The sequence below is a fragment of the Erythrolamprus reginae genome, chromosome 5 (genome assembly GCF_031021105.1).
Source record: "Erythrolamprus reginae isolate rEryReg1 chromosome 5, rEryReg1.hap1, whole genome shotgun sequence".
Lineage (NCBI taxonomy): Eukaryota > Metazoa > Chordata > Lepidosauria > Squamata > Dipsadidae > Erythrolamprus > Erythrolamprus reginae.
Window position 1 is genome coordinate 109,504,963 of NC_091954.1, and position 21,806 is coordinate 109,526,768.

A 21,806-nucleotide genomic window follows, 5' to 3' on the forward strand; every position below is an offset into this window, starting at 1 on the left:
CCACAAGTGCATTATTTTACATTTGGAAACATTAAACTACAGTTTCCATTGCTTTGAACATTAACTTTAAAAATTTTAAACGGGAAATCTTTAGTTTTACTAGTATTCCAGATGCAGGGCTGTAATATTTTTCCCTGACTTCACAAATACTTGCTTCAGTCTGAATTGTCATTCAACTGAGGACTGTTATACTGTACTGGTTTTTACTTGTTTGGTTTGCAGCTATTTGATGATTTTAAAAAATCTAAGAGCAGCAATTATTTATTCACAACACTTTGTTCTGAACAGTGTTTTATAAAATATCTATTTTCAATAAACATGTTGTGTATTTTGTATATGTTCTCTTGTAATTTTTCCACAATAACATTTGCTTCTTCTAAAATAGAATAGAGTGATATCTTGTCTTACAAACTTAATTGGTTCCGGGACGAGGTTCTTAAGGTGAAAAGATTGTAAGACGAAACAATTTTTCCCACAGGAATCAATGGAAAAGTGATTAATGCGTGCAAGCCCAAAATTCACCCCTTTTGCCAGCCGAAGCACCCGTTTTTGCACTGCTGGGATACCCCTGAGGTTCCCCTCCATAGGAAATCCCACCTCCGGACTTCTGTGTTTTTGCGATGCTGCGATTTCACTGAGGCTCCCCTCGCTGGGAAACCCCACCTCCGGACTTCCGTTGCCAGCGAAGCACCTGTTTTTGCACTGCTGGAATTCCCCTGCTGGGATTCCCCTGCAGCATCACAAAAACACGGAAGTCCGGAGGTGGGATTTCCCATGGAGGGGAGCCTCAGGGGAATCCCAGCAGCGCAAAAACAGGTGCTTCACTGGCAACAGAAGTCCGGAGGCGGGGCATCCCAGCGGCTGCGGTGGGTTTGTAAGGTGAAAATAGTTTGTAAGAAGAGGCAAAAAAATCTTAAACACCGGGTTTGTATCTCAAAAAGTTTGTATGACGAGGCATTTGTAAGACGAGGTATCACTGTATTTGGAAAAGATTTCCTGTTTTTCTTTGAGGTTGCAATTCCAATAATTGTCAATAAGATATTGCCTCCCACCTTAGGTGGGACTTTTAAACTGTGTGCACATGAGATGCTAAATTGAAAGCACCAGATAACAAGCATACTCTATTATTTTATTTCCATTGCAGGCAACTTTATTTATTATTTAGTTATTATTTGATTTCTAGGCTGACCTTCTCTGTAGATTCAGGGCGGTTTACAAACAGGAATAATTACAAATAGAACATGTTAGAAAGCCAGAGTTAAAATCTAATTTAAAACCCCAATTATTAAAACAGTTAATGCACATTCATTCATCACAATCATACATTCGGCTGGAGCAAAGATGCCAGTGCTCAACGGCCCCAAACCTGCCAGCAAAGGTGAGTTTTTAAAATCTTATGAAAGGTCGGGAGGGTGGGGGTGGTACAAATCTCTTCAAAGAGTCTTCAAACTCTTGAGGAAGGTGAGAAGGTTGGGTGTGGTGCAAATCTCTGGGGGGAACTGATTCCTGAGGGCCGGATCCCCCACAGAGAAGACTCTTCCCTTAGATCCCAGCAGGCGACATTGTCTACTTGATGGGACCTGGAGAAGGCCAAGTCTGTGGGACACGACCAGCCGCTGGGATACATGAAGTAGAATACAGTCCCTTAAGTAATCTGGTCCTAAGCCATTATAGGTCATGACCAATACTTTGAATTGTGCTCGGAGACCAATCGGTAGTCAATGCAGCACACAGAGTGATGGTGAGATATGTGTATACCATGGAAGGCCCATAATGGTTCACGTGGCTGCATTTTGCACTAACTGCAGTCTCCGAACGTTCTTTAAAGGTAGCGTGAGGGCATGATTGACTGTGAGAAGAGACTCCCTGTCCAAATGGGGCCGCAACTGGTGCACCAGGTGAACCTGTGCAAATGCCCCCCTTGCCACAGCTGAGAGATGATGTTCTAAGCTCGACTGTGAATCCAGGTGGACTCCCAAATTGCGTACCCTCTCTGAGGGGGTCAAAAATCCCCCCCCCCGGGGTAATGGAAGGACAAATGGAATTATCCTTGGGAGGCAGAACCCACAGCCACTCCATCTTGTTGGGGTTGAGCTTGAGCCGTTAACATTCATCCAGACCCTAACAGCCTCCAGACACTGCCACATCACCTCCACTGCTTCACTGAGTTGACATGGGGTGGAGATGTACAGCTGAGTATTATCAGCGTACTCTTGGTAACTCGCCCCGTGTCGTTGGATGATCTCACCCAGTGGTTTCATGTAAATATTAAACAGCAGGGGGAAGATGACCAACCCATGAGGAATTCAATAGAGGAGGGACCTAGGAACCGACCTCTGACCTGCTGCCAACACCGACTGCCTACGACAAGAGGTAGGAATACAGTGCCTCCCACTCCCAATCCCTCTGGTTGGCACAGAAGGATACCATGGTGGATGGTATCGAAAGCCGCTGAGAGGTCAAGAAGCACCAGGATAGAGGACTGATCCCTATGCTGGGTCCACCAGAGATCATCCATCAGTGTGACCAAAGCAGTTTTGGTGCTGTAGCCAGGCCTGAAACCATACTTGAGGGTTGAGATAGGCTTCATCTAATTGTGTTTCTTGACACATTAGTTCAGCCACAAATTTGTTTTCTAGAAACCAGGACATACTTTAAAAACAGCCTAATTTTATCAAAAGGCCTGATTTAATCTCAATAGTCTGAAATATTGCTAGGATAGTAATTTTGCATGCACTGAGTATGCTACTTCTTTTGTGGCAGCAATAGAAATCTGTATTCTCTACATGATAAACACTTTTCCATAATTATTCAAACACTGAACGTTGATGCATTTTTTAAACTAATGTGCATTTTAAATATGCTTGTGCTTACCTAACACAGATTATAATTGTCACTTCTGCAAGCCACAGGAGGCCTGGACTGAGGCCCCATTCATTGCGGATGGTGCTTTTGGTCAGTCAGGGGACGGCCCCTGCTTAGGCCTGGAGGCTCTGCAAGGAAGGGAGACCACCAGGTGACCCTGGGGGCAAGTATCAAAGACTTGTTATCTCGGGAGTGATGTGGCCTTCTAGTCATCTAAGCATGGCTAGGCCCATGTAATAGCCATCGCCTCAATTATAAATGCTGAAAAAAAGAAGATAAGACACTTCCATATTTCTGCTGAGGAAACTGCCACATGGGCCCCTCCTTTCCTCTTTAGTTTGCCCCTGAAAGTTAAATGAAGTTTTAGGAGAGACCCTACAACCGAAGATGGCCAAAGCAGGCAGCAAAAGAGAGCTGGTGGCCAAGAGGTGGGCCACCCTGAGGGAAAGAGAGTCAAGATGGCTGCGGGGGAACATGCTGGATTTTAAACAGGGAAAGCCAATGAAGAATTGTCTTGGAAAACCATTCTTGGCTGACAATTCCACCTGCAACATTGTGCTGTGTGCAAAATTGGGGGTTTTGGGGAGAAAAGGTTCATGTTTTAATTCCACCGAACAATTCCACATTGGGCTGAACAAAATGGCAAACAACAAAAAAAAGTCAAGATGGCGACCATGACTGGCCAATCAAAGTTCTGTTTTCTACAGCACTTTAAGGCGGGGCTTCTTTGGCTGTTGTGGCCGCCATCTTGACTTTGTTTTACCATAGCCTGCAGACACCCATTTTTCAATATTTACTTAATGTGTCCTGTGTGTATCTGTATGTATGTTAAAAAACATACTTTCACTTTGAAATTCATTTGGGTTTAGTCAAGAAAACAGGCAGAGGAATCTGGGCAACCTGCTTGTTTGTCTATACTGTATGTATATTTATTTATTTATTTGGTTGGTTGGTTGGTTGGTTGGTTGAGGGTGCAGCCATCCTTGTCACCTAAGTGATTCTGAAAAGCCATGAAAATTAAAAAGGACAACAAAATATAGTGTTGGCTAGCGAGCTAGCTAAATATATAGCATAATATGTGGTTAAGTTAGGTTAGGTGAATAGATTACAGATAGCTAGCTAGAAATAACTAAAATATTTCTGATGTGTGTTTTTAACCCCCACCCCATGTATTTCACTCCTTGTCCTTAATTTTTCTACTATTTTATTTATTTATTTATTATTATTATTATTATTATTATTATTATTATTATTATTATTATTATTACTAGATTTTTATGCCACCCTTTTGGGACTCAGGGCCGCTCACAACAAAACAAATACAAAGGTACAAGAAATCTAACATTTAAAATTCTAAGGCGAAGACATGAATCCTAAAAAAACATATAAAAATCTAAACAATCATTGTATGATTGCTTTCTTATACCCATTGCCAAATGCAAAATTAAAAAGGGGAGAGAACAGCTTATTTTCTAAAGCAATCTGCCATCCTCCTTTTCTGTTTTCCCTGAAAATCCTGACACTGAAAGGGAATGAAGGGATGATTTTAGAAGAGAGTAAAAAAAAGAGGTAGGTTTACTCAGCCTAGATGTAAGCAGTGAAGGGCTACCAAAGGTTTTACTACCATACTGTGGGTGTGGCTTATGCAGGACACCCTGCATTTTTTTTCAACATCTTTCAGTGTAAATTGGGTGCTCTGGGATGGAGCTCCATTTTTGCTACCCCACTGCGTTCCCCCCACCGTCTGGGCAGTAGCCCGTCCCTGGATGTAAGCAGGGGTGGGATTTAGTAGGTTCGGGCCCATTTGGGTGAACCAGTAGTTAAATTGGTGGCTAACCCTGCCCCTTCCTATCCCGCCCATTCCAGGCGTCCCCACGCCCTCCATTTTGGCTCCCAAGTAAGTGCAGGTAGATTAGATTAGATTAGATTTATTGGATTTATATGCCACCCCTCTCCGCAAACTCGGGGTGGCTCATAAGGTAAAAACAATACATAATAACAAATCCAATACCCACCAATCCAATTACAATTTTAAACTAAAAAATTCATAAAAAACAACCCCAGAATATTAAAAAACATGCATACAATCAATCTAACACCAAAACAACATGGGCAAGGGGGAGATGTTTCAGTTCCCCCCTGCCTGACGGCAGAGGTGAGTTTTAAGGAGTTTGCGAAAGGCAAGGAAGGTGGGGGCAATCCTAATCTCAGGGGGGAGCTGGTTCCAGAGGGTCGGAGCCGCCACAGAGAAGGCTCTTCCCCTGGGTCCCGCCAGACGACATTGTTTAGTCGACGGGACCCGGAGAAGGCCAACTCTGTGGGACTGAACCGGTCGCTGGGATTCGTGCGGCAGAAGGCGGTCCCGGAGATATTCTGGTCCAGTGCCATGAAGGGCTTTATAGGTCATAACCAACACTTTGAATTGTGACCGGAAACTGATTGGCAACCAATGCAGACTGCGGAGTGTTGGAGTGATATGGGCATACTTAGAGAAGCCCATAATTGCTCTCGCAGCTGCATTCTGCACGATCTAAAGTTTCCGAACACTTTTCAAAGGTAGCCCCATGTAGAGAGCATTACAGTAGTTGAGCCTCGAGGTGATGAGGGCATGAGTGACTGTGAGCAATGACTCCCGGTCCAAGTAGGGCCGCAACTGGCGCACCAGGCGAACCTGGGCAAACGCCTCCCTCGCCACAGCTGAAAGATGTTTCTCTAATGTGAGCTGTGGATCGAGGAGGCCGCCCAAGTTGCGGACCCTCTCTGAGGGGGTCAATAATTCCCCCCCCCCAGGGTAATGGATGGACGGATAGAATTGTCCTTGGGAGGCAAGACCCACAGCCACTCCGTCTTGTCTGGATTGAGTTTGAGTTTGTTGACACCCATCTAGGCCCCAACAGCCTCCAGGCACCGGCACATCACTTCCACTGCTTCGTTGACTGGGCATGGGGTGGAGATGTATAGGCCCAAAATGGGACACGTGTGTGTGTATGCAGCAGGGGGAATGGACAGGGGGAGGCTTCCTAGGCCCATTTTCACTTCCCAGGAGGGTTCAGGGACGCCTCCTAGCCCCAAAATGAGATGTGGGGAGTTCAACACACCCACCCATCCCGTTCTGTTCTGGGCATATTTAGTTTGAAACAAAAGGTGAAAACCCACTTTTAAGCTTTGAATTACAATCTTTATATGAAAAAGCCACATTTACAAGCCAAAGTCAGTCTCTGAAAGTTCATTGCAATAGGTTTTCACAGCTGCAGAATTATCAGATAGGCTTCTGGGAAAGACACCACAGCCAGGGCCAATTGTATTCCAGCAAGATAAACCAGGCACGAGTCATAGGTAATACAATCGGCTCACCACATTCTGGCAGGTCAGGCAGCTTCTAGGAGATGAGTTTTGCAGGGCAGAAATCAGTATTTTGGGCAACATTTTTGGGACCCCAGATCTAACACAGCGCCCATAAAAGCAACGTTGAAGCTGCATCCTGAATTACCCAGAAGGCCTGGCTTATATACCTGCTGGGATTGGTCAGCAAATCCCTAGAGTTAAAACTACAAACTACTTCCTTTTACCATACAAGTGTTGTTGTCTACTTTGTAATCTCCTGAATCGAGTATCTAAGAGTGGCTCACTATCACTAATGTCCCCTTTGTCCTCTGATTCGGACCAATCCCTCATTGATCTATATCTGCCACCTCTGGTGGTCCCTCGGGTTCATCCAGGTCTATTTCTCCTTCACTCTCACTCTCTGTATCAGCTGGCAACACCACTGGCCCAGGGTATCCAGATGGGCCTGGATCATCCTCCTCTAAATCTATCATTACAGAGGTGGATGAGGAGCACTCACAACATCCCCCATAGCCCGTTTTTGCTCCCAGGGGGGTACAGAAGGCAGAGTGATGCCTGTCTCACACCCTACCCTCCCTCACCCAGTCACATAACTACAAAGCCATGCCCACAAACCGTGGTAAAAGTTTTTGAATCCCACGACTGCTATGTATATATTTAAATTCATACACATCCTCCAACATGGAGCTTCTTGCCTTTGGAGTTCATGCCTTGCTTTCCCCCAAGAGTCCCCAGGACTGGGAGAAATGACCTGCCCTGAGGACAGATCTTGTTTTCTTCTGTAAATCTTAGTTTTGGAGGATGATGTTCTTCTGCAAGTGAACCTTTCTTCGCTATTTTGATTTGATTTTGATTTGATTTTATTGGATTTCTATGCAGCCCCACTCCGTAGACTCGGGGCGGCTAACAACAGTAGTAAACAGCATATGACAATCCAATATTAAAACAGTTAAAAACCCTTATTGTAAAACCAAACATACATACAGACATACCATGCATAAAATTGTAAAGGCCTAGGGGGAAAGAGTATCTCAGTTCCCCCATTCCTGGCAGCAGAGGTGGGTTTTAAGAAGCTTACGAAAGGCAAGGAGGGTGGGAGCAATTCTAATCTCTGGGGGGAGTTGGTTCCAGAGGGCCGGGGCCGCCACAGAGAAGGCTCTTCCCCTGGGTCCCGCCAAGCAACATTGTTTAGTTGGCGGGACCTGGAGAAGACCCACTCTGTGGGACCTAACTGGTCCCTGGGATTCGTGCAGCAGAAGGCGGTCCCTGAGATAGTCTGGTCCGGTGCCATGAAGGGCTTTATAGGTCATAACCAACACTTTGAATTGTGACCGGAAACTGATCGGCAACCAATGCAGACTGCGGAGTGTTGGTGTAATATGGGCCTATTTGGGAAAGCCCATGATTGCTCTTGCAGCTGCATTCTGCACTACCTGAAGTTTCCGAACACTTTTAAAAGGTAGCCCCATGTAGAGAGCATTACAGTAGCTTATTGCAGATAAGCCAGCACTGGACCGAAATACCATGAAGGCAGGAGTAACATTAGGAGAGAAAAGGCCATCAGAAGCTAGGCTTTGGGATGTGGATGCCTTTTAATAAAATTGGTTAGCCAGAAAAGTGCTACCAGGTTCCTCCAGAGTTTTGATTACTGTAGATCAGGAGTGGACAACTGTGACAACTTTACAATGTTTGTGCACTTCAACTCCCAGAATTGGATGTCTCAAAAGTGCTTTTTCAAAAGGCAACCTGGACTTTCTTAGTTTTTCCTTGAAGGCATTTGCTTCTAATCCAAGAAGTTTCTTGAATGAGTAGCAAAATGTCTTCAAGGAAAAGTAAAGTCCAGTTGCCTGATGAAAAAGCACCTTTGAGACAACCATTACTTTGATGACAGAGAATCTTTAAATAGACACTCCTAGAATTTGACTTAGAGAGCTAATGACCAACCCTCAGAATGCTAACAAGCAGATAACTGTAAAGAATATAAATCCTTCCATTTCCCACCAATTAGTTACAACTGAAGAAGCTTCTTATATGCGGAGAGAAATGTTTTCAAAGAAAAACAAATTAAAAAGTCTAGTTGCCTTTTAGAAAATGCATCGTTGGGACTACCCTAACCGGAATGTTTGAGAATCTCCATAGATACCTGTTGGCCAGGACTAATTCTCAGACTGCTGGAGTCTGTGAAGTAATTATCTGTCTCTGTTACCAAGTCATATAGAAATTATGAACTATACTTGAGAGGAATTTTGTTTTTCTTGTGTTTTGCAGATGATGGTGTTGTAACTATTCCATTTTGAGCTGATATTACATCAAGTGAAGACTCAACAAGAGAATCTTTGTATGTTGTCAAAGTCCACCTACATTCACCAAATTTCTTTGGAAATCAGATGACTTTTAAAAGTGAATATATTGGGATTTCATTGAGGTGACTCTCCAGTAACTGAGATGCCGTTATGCATCTAAAATGAATACTTTTCCAGAATAAGAAATGTTGAAGACTCACACGAAAACGTATTTAAAAATCCAAATCTTTAATTGGAGTCTTATATAAATAAGTGAACCAGAATGTATGTTAAATCTAAAAGAGTTAGAAAATATCAGTTTGTCCACATTTTTGCCACTTGTTTTGTTCTTTGCTTTGTGGTTTATTTTGTAGATATTGATAGACCAATCTTTGTGGAATATATGAAATCTCTCTCTTACAGATTCCTTATAAATACCTATGCTTTTGTGAATGAGAACCTAACTACTAGCAGATGTAATAAGGTAGCAAGTCATCGATATTTGATCAATCACGAAAAGAAATGTCAAGGGCAAGATGTTCTCCTCTTGATCTTTGTAAAGACTTCACCAGAAAACCACCACAGGAGAGATGCAATTCGACAAACATGGGGCAATGAAGACTACGTTCATCACTATACGAATGTCAACATAAAAGCCTTATTTGTTTTAGGACAGTCAGTACATTTTTCACGGGGAAGTGAAATGCAAACGAGGCTGGAAAGGGAAGACGAGAGGCATGGTGATCTGATTCAACAAGACTTTTTGGATACTTTTTACAATCTTACCTACAAATTACTGTTGCAATTCAGCTGGGCAAACGAGTTCTGCCCTCATGCCAAGTTTGTCATGTCAGCCGATGATGACATATTTATTCACATGCCAAATCTTATTGCATACCTCCAAAATCTAGCGCAAAAGGGGGCTCAGGATGTTTGGGTTGGGCACGTGCATCATGCATCACTTCCCGTGAGAGATAAGAAAAGCAAATATTATGTTTCCTATGAAATGTACCCATGGCCTATTTATCCTGACTACACAGCTGGAGCTGCATATGTGCTATCTAGAGACGTAGCCGCTAAAGTATACCGAGCCTCACAGACTCTTAATTCAAGTTTTTACATTGATGATGCTTTCATGGGATTTTGTGCCAAAAAAGTGGGAATTTTACCACAGAACCACCCCTTCTTTTCTGGGGGAGAAAAGGCTCCATATCATCCTTGCATTTATGACAAAATGATTACTTCTCACGGACATGTAAAAGACCTTCAGTATTTTTGGCAACAGATTACAGATCTAAAAATGAAAAACATTTCTTCTGGAGTTTGGGGTAGTATATATTGTAGAATAGTTAATATTATGTTGCTTTGCAAATTATATAGTCATAATACATATCTTTGTTCAGCTGCATTTTCCTAATACTTGAATATCAGAATAGATTTACTGAGCCAGAATGAAGGAGGAAGTCTCCATAACAAATTAAAATGAACATGGCAAAAATTCAATAAAAACATTCTCCAAAAGTATATTATAATTATAAAAACAATTTTCCTATTATAGTAAATTTTCCCATCAGATACCTTTAGAGAACTTGATAGATCTTAAAGTTAACATTTATACTTCTCAATCTGGCACTATAAAATTGCCAAATGGAAATTGATTTTTAATTAGTTTTGATTAGAAAATCACATTTTCTGATACGTTAGTATTTGTAGGCCAAATGAACAATAATGATAAAGTACTTGCTTTGACAGTATACTAACACAAGAGCACTTTTTCCACACACAACCACAGTTCTACAACTTCTAAGCACATTATATTTTGATCTGATGTTTTTATAACTGAATAGCTTTATGTGCTTTATTATGTGATCACTCAAGATTAATTTTAAAAACACCCTGATCCTATGTAAGTGGTGCTATATTTCTAGTGAATTCTACAAAGCTGTTGTTTTACATTTCATATTTCTAAGTTGCATATTAAAACATAAACACCATAAAATTGATGGCCCTGCTCAGTGCTCCAATCTACAAGGCCCCATTTGATTTATTCAGTTTGTGTTATCTCCCCAATGATTCCCGCTAAACAAAATATTTTTAAGAAATTAATTAATACTGAAGGTACACTCCAGGAACACATGCAGAATATTCTTAAAATGTTAAGTATTTTATTCTATTTTTTTCTTTCAAAAACTATGAAATTGGCACATACATGAATAGGCAGCAATAATTTTAAAATAAATTAATTGTTTACATCCAAGCTGCCACTTTCATAAAGTAGTTTTCTCTTAATCAGTTTCAGAGATGTTACCATTTATAATCTTTCAATTGAAAAATTCTCCCATTCTGTGTTTCTTAGCATGAGTAAAATAACCACATCTTCCATTTCCAGAATGGGATGAAACAGGGTTGTGTTGTCTGCATGCCTTTTATGCATTCTTTTCGGTCAAAATGTTTGCTTCATTGGTTTCTCTCCTCCGTATTTACTGAGTTTTGATGTTGAAATCAAGACAAATTTAATATGGATTTTATTGGGGGTGAGAATTCAATGTTACTGTAACCAATTTCAAAATAATATAAAGCTAACAACTACTGATAGATACACCATAGACACAAAACGCTTGAATATCCTGATCTTGCCCTCCAGCAAACATTTGACTTGTTTGTTGTGTCAGATTAAATTAACTGCTTGTTTTGCAGAATTACAAAGCATAAACTCACACGTGTGCTAACTATTAAAAAGCTGGGCTTTTTGTTTTTGTTTTATAGCAGGTTTGCTATGTTGAAAAAGAGGAAGGAATTGTTAAGGAATATAGTTTTATATTGTTTAGCACAGAGGAGAATGCTTAATTATTTAAATACTTTATGAAAACATCCTTTTTTCCCTATGTCTCTTAAATTTGGGAATCTGAACATTAACTTTAAATATTTTAAAGAGGAAATTCTTAGGTTTATTAGTGTTCCAGATGCAGGGCTGTAATACTATTTTTTTCTTGACTTCACAAATAGTTACATCAGTCTGAACTATCACTCAATTGAGGACTGTTACACTGGTTTTTACTTGTCTGGTTTGCAGCTATTTGATGATTTTAAGAAGTCTTAAGAGCAGCAATTATTTATTCACAACACTTCGTTCTCAACAGTGTTTTATAAAATATCTATTTTCAATAAACATGTTGTGTTTTTTGTAAATGTTCTCCTGTAATTTTTCCACAATAACATTTGCTTCTTCTAAAATAGAACATTTGGAAAAGATTTCCTGTTTTTCTTTGAGGTTGTAATTCCAATAATTGTCAATAAGATGTTGCTTCCCAGCTTAGGTGGGACATTTAAACTGTGTGCACATGAGATGCTAAATTGAAAGCACCAGATAACAAGCACACATTGCAGGCAACTTTAATTATGTTTCTTGGCACATTATTTCAGCCACAAATTTGGTTTCTGGAAACCAGGACATATCTTTGAAACCAGCCTGATTTTATCAAAAGGCCTGATTTAATCTCAATAACCTGAAATATAGCTAGGAATTATTGATAGCAATTTTGCATGCACTAAGTAAATTACTGTACTTCTTTTGTGGAGCAATAGAAATCTGTAATCTCTACATAATAGAAACTTTTCCATGGTTATTCAAATACTGAATGTTAATACAGTGTTCCCTCGACTTTCGCGGGGGATGCATTCCGAGACCGCCCGCGAAAGTCGAATTTCCGCGAAGTAGAGATGCGGAAGTAAATACTGTACACCCTTTACTTGACCCTTTCCTGGCGGAGTGCTCAGTGCTTTGCTGAATAGTATTTTGTTAAACAAATAGAACTTGAAAGTGATAGAGTCTGTTCATATTCAAAAAATCTCAGTGGTGGCATTGTTAGTGTGCAATGCTACTAATTCTTTTGGCTAGGAACAATATCACAAGCCTTCCCTTAACACTTTAAACCCCTAAATTACAATTTCCCATTCCTTTAGCAACCATTTAGATTATTACTCACCATGTTTATTTATTAAAGTTTATTAAAATAATATTTATTAAAGGCAGACTAAAGTTTGGCGATAACATATGACATCATCGGGCGGGAAAAACCGTAGTATAGGGGGGAAACCCGCAAAGTATTTTTTTATTAATATTTTTGAAAAACCGTGGTATAGACTTTTCGCGAAGTTTGAACCCGCGAAAATCGAGGGAACACTATATTTTTAAATGTGAAGTTAATGCTGTGCTAGAGACCCAACGTCTTGTGCTAGAGACCCAAGGAACTAGTAACGAAATACAGGTAGTCCTTGACTTAACGACCATAACCAGGACCAGAACTTCTGTTGTTAAGCAAGGCAATTATGAAATGAGTCAAACCTAATTTTTGCTATAGTGGTTAATTGAATCACTGAGTTGTTCAGTAAATCAGGTCCACATTGTCAGAGATAGTTAGGAAGCTCACAAATTGAAATCACTGATACTGCCACATGCTCATTTGGCCAAGTGCCCAAATTTGGATCGTGTAACTGGGGATGCAGCGGTTGTAAAAGTGAGGACCGGTTATATGCAGTGAAGGGTTACCAAAATTTTTACTACCACAATGTGGGCGTGGCTTATGCAGGACACCCTGCATTTTCTTTCAACATCTTTCAGTGCAAATTGAATGTTCTGGGGTGAACTCCATTTTCGCTACCCCACTGCATTCCCCCCAGTAATAGGCAGCCAAAGGTTTTACTGCCACACTGTGGGTGTGGCTTATTTTGTGGGTGTTGCTTAATAGTCATGTGACTGGTTTAAATTCAATTACTGTGGATTTACCAACCATGTCTGCTGGAAGTTTGTTCCAAACAGAACCTCTTTTCCCCCACAATCCCACCCATGGTCCTTGAAACTGCACACATTTCTGACACAGTGGTAACACACGCAGATCCATTTTTTTAAAATAATAATAATAATAATAAAAAATAACCAACAAGGAATTTCCTACCTTCTCCTCGTGGAAAGGTTTTCTTCGCTTTCACTTATTACCAAGACTCTGCTGGAACCTCCCTGGCTCGCTTCATGCATCACTTCAATCTGGATGTTATTTTTGGAAAACACAGGAACACAAAACAGAACAAAAGAAAAAAAGTTTTGAGAGTCAGGACTCCTTTAGCTGCCTAGAATAAGGGTCTCCAACCTTGGCAACTTTAAGACTTGTGGACTTCAACTCCCAGAATTCTGGGATCTGGCTGAGGAATTCTGGGAGTTGAAGACCACAAGTCTTAAAGTTGGCAAGGTTGGAGACCTCTGGCCTAGAAGACAATTTCTAAATTTCCTATAAAAATTAAGCTGTTAACTCACATCTTAAACAAACGAAAATGCAAAAATCATCCTGGTTTGGCTGGCAAGTTTGTTTTAACTCTAAAACTGGTCATCTCACAACCACATTCATTCATTCATTCATTCATTCATTCTTTATTTGTTATTTATTTATTCATTGTTTGTATTTATTTATTAAATTTACATTGCCGCCCATTCAGCCATGGCGACTCAAGGCAGCTTACAGAACAATCCCAATTATGCTGCCCAATTCTTACTTGGCCGCAACCTTTATATTAAAAAATAAATAAATATCAGGAATTCATTTATGCATAATTAACTTTGAAGTCCAATGACTCTTGAAAAAAATGTCTAAGTCTGGACTTTTACGTGGTTGTCCGTTCTAGTATTTACTCCTCTTCCTCAGTTACTTCCCTATCTAAAATTAAGCATCTGGTTAGTTAGTTAGTTAGTTAGTTAGTTAGTTATTAGATTTGTATGCTGCCCCTCTCCGAATACTCGGAGTTATTGGTTTATAAATAAACCAATAATTGTTGCATGTCTGTCTTTGTATTTTTGTGTTATAATCAATAAAATTAATAACATTTGAAAAAAAATAGTCACAACTGAACAGCAACAAAAGGTTTAGTCAATCAAGCCATTTTTGACTGGAGATCGATTTTAATTATTAGTATTTGCTTCCTTTTGTCAGATCTGTTTCCAAAGATCATGGGGAACAAAGTTGATGGCCCAATCCTGTTCTATAAGATGAACCTACACTTCTGGGTACATCTGTGTTTTGGAAGGTGGAAAACAGATATATTAAATTTTGCAATGATTTCACCTTCCAGTTTTACTTCCAACACACCTCCACCAAAACCTTCTGAAACACGGCACCACCAAAAATTGAGTTAAGAATAGAAATCAAAGAGTTGAGAAAAATTTGAGGGAGGCAACCCAAAAAGAGAAGAAAAAGAGGATTTAAAATATAGAACAGGGTAAAAGAAAAGGGATAAAAAAAAGAATAAGAATGTGTATGTTAAATTAGTATAACAGGATTAAATAATTTTGAATAAATTGCTTTTTGTGGTGATAAGAATAAAAAATAATAACACTTTTGAATACAAGATATGAATACAGAAGTGTGAGAAACAGACAAATAGCCTATTGGACTAGCAGAGTTCATAGGTCTCAGGAAGATATTAGGCTCTAAAAAGTTACACGAACTAAAGTTTTAGACAGAAAGATTGCAAAGTGTCTACAACTATCTGTAATCCTACTGAGCTGTTGCTGTGAAATGTGAGTTTGCAAAGTATGCAACAACAACAACAACAACAACAACAACAACAGAGTTGGAGGCGACCTTGGGGGTCTTCTAGTCCAGTGTTTCCCAACCAGTGTGCCGTGGCACACTAGTCTGCCGCGGGACATGGTCAGGTGTGCTGCGAGCCCGGCCTGGCTAGAGCTTCCCTGGCGGTGATGGGAAGTGAGTTTTTGGGGCCTGGTGGGAGGGTGCCGGCCACTGTTGCTTCTAAGCTATATGGGCGTGTGCCCGCACAGCCATTAGGAAACACACACACACCCCGCAGAAATTTTTGAAGTGGTGCAAAGCCACGCAGTCCTGAATCGCTCCCTTCTCCGGCCAGCAAAGTCGGCTGCCCAGGAAAGCGCCGCGTTTGAATAGCACGCGTTTAAAAAGCGCACTGCTTTCCCAGGCAGCCGGCTTGCTAGCCGGAGAAGTGAGTGATCCGGGACTGCATGGCTTTGAGCCGTGATGACAACGGTGCCGTGGTGGCCTCCAAGCGCCGCCCTTCCTGTCGCCCCACCACCCGTTCTTGCAGGTAGAAATCGGGCGGGGTACCGGGAGGCGGAGGCAGCGCGTGGCCGGGCGCTGAGCACCATGGACACCTGGGAGGGCGAAGGGTTGAATGTGGCTGCTGCCTCTTAGGCTGAGGCGAAGGCGACGGCGACGGCAGAGTCCGCGCTGGGGTCGTGCGGGGCCGCTGATCCAGGGGTCCACGGACCGGCAAGCCGCCCTCCACTCTCTCTCCGTTCTCTCTCTCTCTTTCTCTCTCTGTTGCCGGCGTGGTGCACGAGAGAGAAAGAGAGAGAGAGAAAAAGGAGGGGAGAGAGAAAGCAAGAGAGAAAGAGAGAGAAGGAAAGCAAGAGACAAATCAAGAGAGAGAGAGAGAAAGCGTGTGTGAGAGAAAGAAAGAGAGAGAGAGAAAGAAAGAGAGGAAGAGAGAGAGAGAAAGCAAGAAAGAGAAAGAGTGAAGGAAAGCAAGAGAGAGAAAGAGAGAAAGAGAAAGCAAGAGAGAGAGAAAGCAAGGGAGAGAGAAAGAAAGCAAGAAATAAAGAGAGGAAGAGAGAAAGAAAGCAAGAGAGAAAGAGAGAAGGAAAGCAAGAGAGAGAGAAAGAGAGAGAGAGAGAGAAAGCAAGGGAGACAGAAAAAGAGAGAAAGAGTGTGTGTGAGAGAGAAAGCAAGAGAGAGAAAGCAAGAAAGAGAGAGAGGAAGAGAGAGAGAAAGAAAGAGAGAAAGAAAGAAAGAAAGAGAGAAAGAAAGAAAGAAAGAGAGAAAGAGGAAGAGAGAAGGAAAGCAAGAGAGAGAGAAAGAGAGAGAGAGAAAGCAAGGGAGACAGAAAGAGAGAATAAAAGAGAGATAGCAAGAGAGACAGAGAAAGATAGAGACAGAAAGAGAGAGAGAAAGAATGCAAGAGAGAGAAAGCAAGAAAGAGAGAAAGGGAGGGATGGAGGGCGAGAGAAAGAGCAAAAAAGAAAGGAAACAAGAAAGAAAGAGGGATGGAGAGAGAGAGGGAAAGAAAGAGGGAGGTAGAGAGAAATAGGGCGAAAGGGAGGAAGAGAGGGGTTTTTTGTCCAAACTTTTTTAGCCCCCCCCCCCCGGCTCCCCCCCTCCCACTCAATGTTCCCCAGGATTTTGTAAGTGTGAATAATGTGCCGCGGCTCAAAAAAGGTTGGGAAACACTGTTCTAGTCCATCCCCCTGCTTAGGCAAGAAAACCTACAAAGAAATGTTTATCCAACATTTTCTTAAAAACTTCCAGTGTTGGGGCATTCACAACTTCTGGAGTCAAGCTGTTCTACTGATTAATTTTCTAACTGTCAGGAAATTTCTGCTTAGTTCCAAGTTGCTTCTCTCCTTGTTTAGTTTCCACCCGTTGCTGCTTGTCCTACCCTCAGGTGCTTTGGGGAATAGCTTGACTCCCTCTTCTTTGTGGCAACCTCTGATATATTGCAACACTGCTATCATGTCTCCCCTAGTCCTTCTTTTCATTAAATTAGACATACCCAGTTCCTGCACGAATCCCAGCGACCGATAAGGTCCCACAGAGTTGGTCTTCTCCAGGTCCCGTCGACTAAACAATGTTGTTTGGCGGGCCCCACGGGAAGAGCCTTCTCTGTGGCGGCCCCGGCCCTCTGGAACCAACTCCCCCCGGAGATTAGAACTGCCCCCACCCTCCCTGTCTTTCGTAAACTACTCAAGACTCACTTATACCACCAGGCATGGGGGAGTTGAGATATTCCTCCCCCCTAGGCCATTACAAGTTATGTATGGTATGTTTGTGTGTATGTTTGGTTTTATAATAAGGGTTTTTAGTTGTTTTATTATTGGGTTGTTACATGTTGTTTTTATCATTGTTGTTAGCCGCCCCGAGTCTATGGAGAGGGGCGGCATACAAATCCAATTAATAATAATAATAATAATAATAATAATAATAATAATAATTATTATTATTATTATTATTATTATTATTATTATTATTATTATTATTATTATTATTATTAAACCTCCAATCTCCTAATGCAGTGTTTCCCAACCTTGGCAACTTGAAGATATTTGGACTTCAACTCCCAGAATTCCCCATCCAGCAAACGCTGGCTGGGGAATTCTGGGAGTTGAAGTCCAGATATCTTCAAGTTGCCAAGGTTGGGAAACACTGCCCTAATCTCTGCACTCCTTCTAGTGTCTCAGCCTCCTTTTTACATCATGGCGACCAAAACTGAATGCAGTAATTATGAAACTATGAAAAATAGAGAACTGAAACTAGATGAAGTCAGAGGTTTGAGTGTAGAAAAGTATAAAAAGAATTTCTTGGAAAGAGTTCAGGGACCTTTGACTGTAGCTAATTATGGCTGGATTTACAGTAGCTATGACAGTAGACCTCATTGCAATGAGTTGTTGATGTAAGATATATTTTTAATGATGGCTTTTTTTTCATGTTCTCAATTGCTCACGAAATAAACCTCTGTGTCTCAAAGAAAGATTTATTGTTTGTGGCTTGTCCGTTTCCCTTTTTGTTTTGTTGAAATTATTTTCCCCCACAGAAGAGTCATAATGTGGAATAAATAACTTGTATTAAATACATGTATGCACTAGTATGTAGAAATGAAACTACGAAATAATATTAGAAAATATGAAAATGGAAAATTGGTAATGTTGAAATGTGTTTTGTATGGGACATGAAAGAGTTTTGAGCTGATAAAGTGATAAGTGATAAAGTGATAGACAGCCAAGGAGATAAAATTAGTTTGTATTAAAGAGTAAGAATGATATGGAGAAGTGAAGTAAAATATTTGAAAGTTTGAAACATGTGCATGTACATTAGAAATTTACAAAGTGGGGGTGGGTGGGTCACATCTTTGATTGCTACAGGGTGTCCAGGGGGGGGAAGCATTTTGAAATTCCCTGATATTTCCCTGACATTTCCCTGTAACTTGCAATCTAATTAAGGCGCAGTCGTAGATGACGTCATACCAAATGGCTAAGCCGTGGAGAAATATCGGTAGCTGAGAAAGCAAGTTGTTGCCACAGTTATGCTCATTTTTGCTTGACTCTGCCAGGCAGCGCAATCATTTTTTTTAATCATGATTTTTCCCTGACTTTTAAACATTTTAATACAGTTTGTTTTCCCCCCTGATTTATTCCATTTTTTCCACAAATTTCCTAATAATTCTCTGATATTTCCCGAACCGCCGATTTCCCTGATAATTCCCTGATTTCCAAGTATGCTGGACACCCTATTCTTAGAAAGCAAAAGGAGAGTAGGAAAAAAGGGAAAGAAAATAAAAGGGGGAAATGATTAAAAGATAGATATTAAGATGAAAAGAAATTATGAGAGAAGTATCCAAAATGAAATGATAATGAATTGGAAACATTTTTAAAAAGTATCGTTAAGACCATTGTATGGAAGTATGAAACTCAGAAAACAAATGCTCACCAAAAACAAACAAAACATTGGTGGGGGGGGTGGAGATAGGCCCAACCTTATGAGTGTATATGTGTTTTGGAAAGTGGAAAACAGATAAATTACATTTTGCAATATTTGACCTGCCGGTTTTACTTCCAACACACGTCCACCAAAATCTTCTGAAACATGGTGCCACTAAAAATGGACGTTGTTATGTATTTGCAGGTAGTCCTCAATTTACAACTGGCTGTTTTAACTACCATTCAAAGTTATGATGAACCTACCCAAGTTCTACTTACAACTCTATTTTGAAGTTCCAATGTCTGCTTCCTCTCCCCCACTGTCATGTGATCATATATTGGGCCTTTGGAACTGGCCGTTTGCAGCGTCTTGTGGTCACATTTTTGGCAAAACACAGCCAGTAGCTACAATGGGTTCAATTAACAAAGCTTTCTAGGCCCAGGATTGAAAGTCTAGTCTCGTAGGGTATTCTATTTCGAGTGGAGGAGTGAAGGGCTCTTCTGGTGAAGTATCTTTGGACATTTTCAAAGGTGTTAATGTCTGAGATGCGATATGGGTTCCAAACAGATGAGCTGTATTGGAGGATGGGTCTGGCAAAAGTTTTGTAAGCTCTGGTAAGTAGTGTGAGATTGCCAGAGCAGAAGCTACGTAGAATTAGGTTTACAACTCTTGAAGCCTTCTTGGCTATGTTGTTGCAGTGGGCTTTGGCACTTAAATCTTTTGTTATTAGTATACCGAGTGCTTTAACCGACTGGGGGTTATCTGTGATAATTTGATTATTCAGTTCATATTTGGAGTTCAGATTCTTTTTCCCAATGTGTAGGACAGAGCATTTGCTAGTTGAGATTTGGAATTGCCATGTGTTAGACCACTGTTTCCCAACCTTGGCAACTTGAAGATATCTGGACTTCAACTCCCAGAATTCCCCAGCCAGCATTCTCTGGCTGGGGAATTCTGGGAGTTGAAGTCCAGATATCTTCAAGTTGCCAAGGTCGGGAAACACTGTGTTAGACCACTCAAAAACAGAGTCCAGGTCTTTTTGGAGAGTAGTTGTGTTTCTCTCCTGAAAACTTAATTTGCAAATATCAAAACTCTCTTACCTTAATTCCACCTTTAGCCTTCTTTACACTTTTCTTTTTTGACAAATCTGCATCAGAAATGGATTTTGGAGGGCTGGGGATTTCTGCTGATCTTCTATTGGGAGCTGGTGGAGGGGGAAGAGAGACCAAATAAACAGAAGTCAGAAAATGCCACACTACAAGCACATCACAAACACAACTGGCAGCTCACTGGATTTGCCAGCATTTCTAGTTTTGTCACCAGATGTCTGAGGTAAAAATTATCTAAATTAATTGCACTGATTATATCACAGAAATTTAAAAACTTAAGAATTATTTTCTCTCTTCTCCCCTTTTGACTTATCATTTGTTGCGTCAAACAACATCAAAAGGCTTAAGGGAATGATCACAATTTAACTGGAGTTTCAGCCACCTCCATCAGGGGTGGGTAACTATGGCCTCTTTACTACCTGTGGACTTCAACTCCCAGAATTCCTGAGTCAGCCATGTTGCAATTGTGTGATGTCTTGCTTAATGACAGTGTTGCTGGTCACAGTTATGCTTGGTTTTTTTATATATATATATATATATATATATATATATATATATATATATATATATATATATATATATATATATATATATAATTTATTTTTCTAAATAAATAAATAAATAGCAGGTATTGGTATGAAAATAAACAAAAGCAAAGTACCGTATTTTTTGGAATATAAGATGCACCTATTTTCTCCCTAATAGAGGCTGATAATTTGGGTGTGTCTTATACTCTGAATGTAGCTTCCCCCCCCTCCCCAGCCCTAACTAGGTGCTAATGATGCTCCCAGCTCTTACCTTGCAGGCTATTTAATTGTTTCTCTCTGCGAAGAATATTTTCCAAGCCCTAACTTGGAGTGACATAGGGGAAGGTTTGGTAGGGAAGGTTTGCCTATTTGCCGATGACTCTAAGTGTGCAATAGGGTTGATATTCCTGCAGGCGTCTGTAATATGGTAAATGATTTAGCTTTACTAGATAAATGGTCAAAGCAATGGAAACTGCAGTTTAATGTTTCCAAATGTAAAATAATGCACTTGGGGAAAAGGAATCCTCAATCTGAGTATTGTATTGGCAGTTCTGTGTTAGCAAAAACTTCAGAACAGGAAGGATTTAGGGGTAGTGATTTCTGACAGTCTCAAAATGGGTGAGTAGTGTGGTCGGGCGGTAGGAAAAGCAAGTAGGATAGCTTGGCTGCATAGCTAGAGGTATAACAAGCAGGAAGAGGGAGATTGTGATCCCGCTATATAGAGCTCTGGTGAGACCACATTTGGAATACTGTGTTCAGTTCTGGAGACCTCACCTACAAAAAGATTTTGCCAAAATTGAACAGGTCCAAAGCTACAAGAATGGTGGAAGGTCTTAAGCATAAAACGTATCAGGAAAGACTTAATGAACTCAATCTGTATAGTCTGGAGGACAGAAGGAAAAGGGGGCACATTTAAATATGTTAAAGGGTTAAATAAGGTTCAGGAGAGAAGTGTTTTTAATAGGAAAGTGAACACAAGAACAAGGGGGCACAATCTGAGGTTAGTTGGGGGAAAGATTAGAAGTAACGTGAGAAAATATTATTTTACTGAAAGAGTAGTAGATGCTTGGAACAAACTTCCAGCAGACATGGTTGGTAAATCCACAGTAACTGAATTTAAACATGCCTGGGATAAACATATATCCATCCTAAGATAAAATACAAGAAATAGTATAAGGGCAG

At 40.7% G+C, this 21,806-nt stretch overlaps 2 protein-coding genes across 7 annotated transcripts in view; one reads left to right on the top strand and one right to left on the bottom strand.

Annotated features, from left to right (window-relative positions):
* MCF2L2 (MCF.2 cell line derived transforming sequence-like 2) overlaps nt 1–21,806 on the bottom strand; it is a 219,901-nt gene that overhangs the window by 104,342 nt on the left and 93,753 nt on the right. For all 6 annotated transcript variants that reach the window (XM_070753697.1, XM_070753695.1, XM_070753699.1 and 3 more), the window contains exons 14-15: nt 20,089–20,192; nt 13,448–13,536 (exon numbers count right to left, since the gene is read on the bottom strand). In XM_070753697.1, the coding sequence (XP_070609798.1) occupies nt 13,448–13,536; nt 20,089–20,192 (193 nt within the window). The remainder of the gene's footprint in view (nt 1–13,447; nt 13,537–20,088; nt 20,193–21,806) is intronic.
* LOC139168201 (lactosylceramide 1,3-N-acetyl-beta-D-glucosaminyltransferase-like) lies at nt 7,298–9,956 on the top strand. Its single transcript, XM_070753709.1, has one exon. It carries the CDS (start codon nt 8,776–8,778, stop codon nt 9,907–9,909), a length of 1,134 nt encoding a protein of 377 aa, XP_070609810.1. The 5' UTR covers nt 7,298–8,775; the 3' UTR covers nt 9,910–9,956.

Excerpts from the sequence above, each read along its gene's own strand:
- LOC139168201 (XM_070753709.1), top strand. The coding sequence starts at position 8,776 with ATGTATGTTAAATCTAAAAGAGTTAGAAAATATCAGTTTGTCCACATT.